Source organism: Nelumbo nucifera, chromosome 2 (assembly GCF_055504915.1).
Source record: "Nelumbo nucifera cultivar China Antique chromosome 2, China Antique-T2T, whole genome shotgun sequence".
Taxonomy (NCBI): Eukaryota; Viridiplantae; Streptophyta; class Magnoliopsida; order Proteales; family Nelumbonaceae; genus Nelumbo; species Nelumbo nucifera.
Genome location: NC_142650.1, coordinates 20,432,172 through 20,434,405, shown reverse-complemented (window position 1 = coordinate 20,434,405; position 2,234 = coordinate 20,432,172). Strand labels below are relative to the sequence as shown.

General features: G+C 41.0%; 1 protein-coding gene across 1 annotated transcript; it reads left to right on the top strand.

Moving 5' to 3' along the window:
• The first annotated feature begins 940 nt into the window (after nucleotides 1-940).
• On the top strand, nucleotides 941-1,390 carry LOC104595419 (uncharacterized). Its single transcript, XM_010256151.1, has one exon. The coding sequence runs from the start codon at nucleotides 941-943 to the stop codon at nucleotides 1,388-1,390; it is 450 nt and encodes a 149-aa protein (XP_010254453.1).
• The last annotated feature ends 844 nt before the right edge of the window (nucleotides 1,391-2,234 follow it).

Here is a 2,234-nt window from a genome sequence, read left to right as displayed (position 1 = left end):
AGCTGTTCAGCAGGCTGTGGAGCCAATGATGAGATTCCATACCAATATTAAATTCATAGCCCCACGTAAAAGATACAGACCCCATGTATTTAATACTGGCATAAGGTTCCACGGCCCGCTGAACAGTCAAAGGTTCAGTTAAATCTTCCTCTCATTTTTTAACTCTGTCTTGTCTGTGTGTGAGAAATTAAATAGCAAGTGAAATGTGGTCCTAATTTAACTTTATACGGGTTAATATTCTGGTTTACTTTTAGAAGAAGCAAAATGGCAGAGTCCCCACTTTATATTGGGAGAGAATCAAGGTAGGAAGGGAGCAAATGGGACAAATATAATGACCTAAAATTTATATCGAGTTCAGAGATTTACACTTAAAACAAACAAGACCCTAAGATCATGTACGCTTAGTGAGATCAAATCCGGATCAGATAGAGATATCCATGCCATGACATGCCAAACCAGATTGCAGCTCTTTAATCTAACAGGAGTCGAGATGATCTGCTGCAAATTGTCGTATTGTACCCTCCCTAAACGAAAACGTAGCAATCAGCGTGACAGAAGTTGAGAACGTAGCACTGTAAAACTTATTAGTCGGTTTTTTCAAACATTTAATAGAACACCCGTCGTACAAGGATTGCTTGGTGTAACAAACGTAGGAAAAAAAGTGCAGCAGATCTGGCCATCTGGAGCCATTACCCAAATTACAGATCACAAGAAAAAAGACTCATCAAGTGAGTATGATTAAAGTGCACAGGATGGTGGGGTCACATGTAAAAGTAGTGCAGTGGACCCCATACGTTGGCGGTACGTAGCCTCCTCTAGCTTTTCTATAATCTATATAAAGCCAAAGGGGTGAGAGAAAGAAAACCTGGAGCTTAATTATGAATTGAAAAGCTAATAAGAGTAGTGGTGAGAGAGTTTTGGAATTTAGAAATTGAGATCGATGGTGAAGAGTGGTGAGAGTGAGAATAAGCGTGGTGGGATGAAGCTTAGGTTTATGGTGGAAAAGCTGCAGCTGAAGGGCTTCTGGCTATCTAAGAGGCTTCGCAATTACAATGCAGATGATGATGATGAGGAGGAGGAGGAGGAGGAGGACGAGAAAGAATCGGCGGGGTTCAATGCGGAGGTGCCAGCCGACGTGAAAGAGGGACATTTTGCGGTATTCGCAGTCAAGGACGGGGAGCGGAGGAGGTTCATTGTTGAATTGAGCTACCTGACAAACCCTGAGTTCCTGAGCTTGTTGAATAAGGCGGAAGAGGAATTCGGGCTGAAGCAAGAGGGTGCTCTTGTGCTGCCTTGTCCACCCCACCATCTCCAAACTATTCTGGAAGGGAGAACGGAGCTGGGTTTTCATGCAGCTGGTTGTGGACATGATGTTTTTGCCACTCGCTAACTGCGCTGGCGCTGCTCATGAGACTATAAATTTAGACCACCCCACCCCTCATGGAGCGAGAGGATCGTCTAGCTAATTAATTATATTAAGTGATCTATACAATCTATATATTACAACATTGATTTAATTTAAGCATTTCCCTAATTAATATTGTAGTTTGTGGCTTGGCTTCTCCATGTTGCCTTCCATCTCATCATGAGTCACCTCCATGCTTCTTTGGTTTTACTATCTAGCTATTTGGATTAGCCAATGTAATGTAAATCAAGGATAATGTTAATTATTATTAACTTAATTTGGTACTCTGTCATTGTTTGTTTTAATTGCCACTTTTTGTGCAGCTCAGTATCTTCTCTACATCCTCTCTCACCCCTTTGAAATTTTGATTTTTTTTCCATGTCCATCGATCGCCATGCATATATGTGTCTCTTTGAGCACCACCCATTCTTCTTCTTCTTCTTCCAAAGAATCTCGATCCCTCTATGCAGTGTGGAAGGAGACAATGTGCGCAGGCTTATTGTCTTGGTCAACCAGCTTAACATGAATGGAGTTTCTTCCCATTGTGGAAGGAGACGATGGTGAGGGGACCGAGTTGCACTGTGTCATGTGCTTGTGTAGGTTAAAGGACATCTACCCAGTGTGTAGTGTGCAGGTTTGATTTGTTTGAATGTCGCCATATGTTCCATAAGGACTTGGTTGATTCCATGGGTGATGGGGCTACACACTCAGATTTTATTTCATTTTTATTTTATTTTATGTTTTATTTATTTATTTATTATTATTACTACTATTATTATTATTATTATTTTGTTTTTACCAATACACAGCCTGATCTAACCCGTCCTTA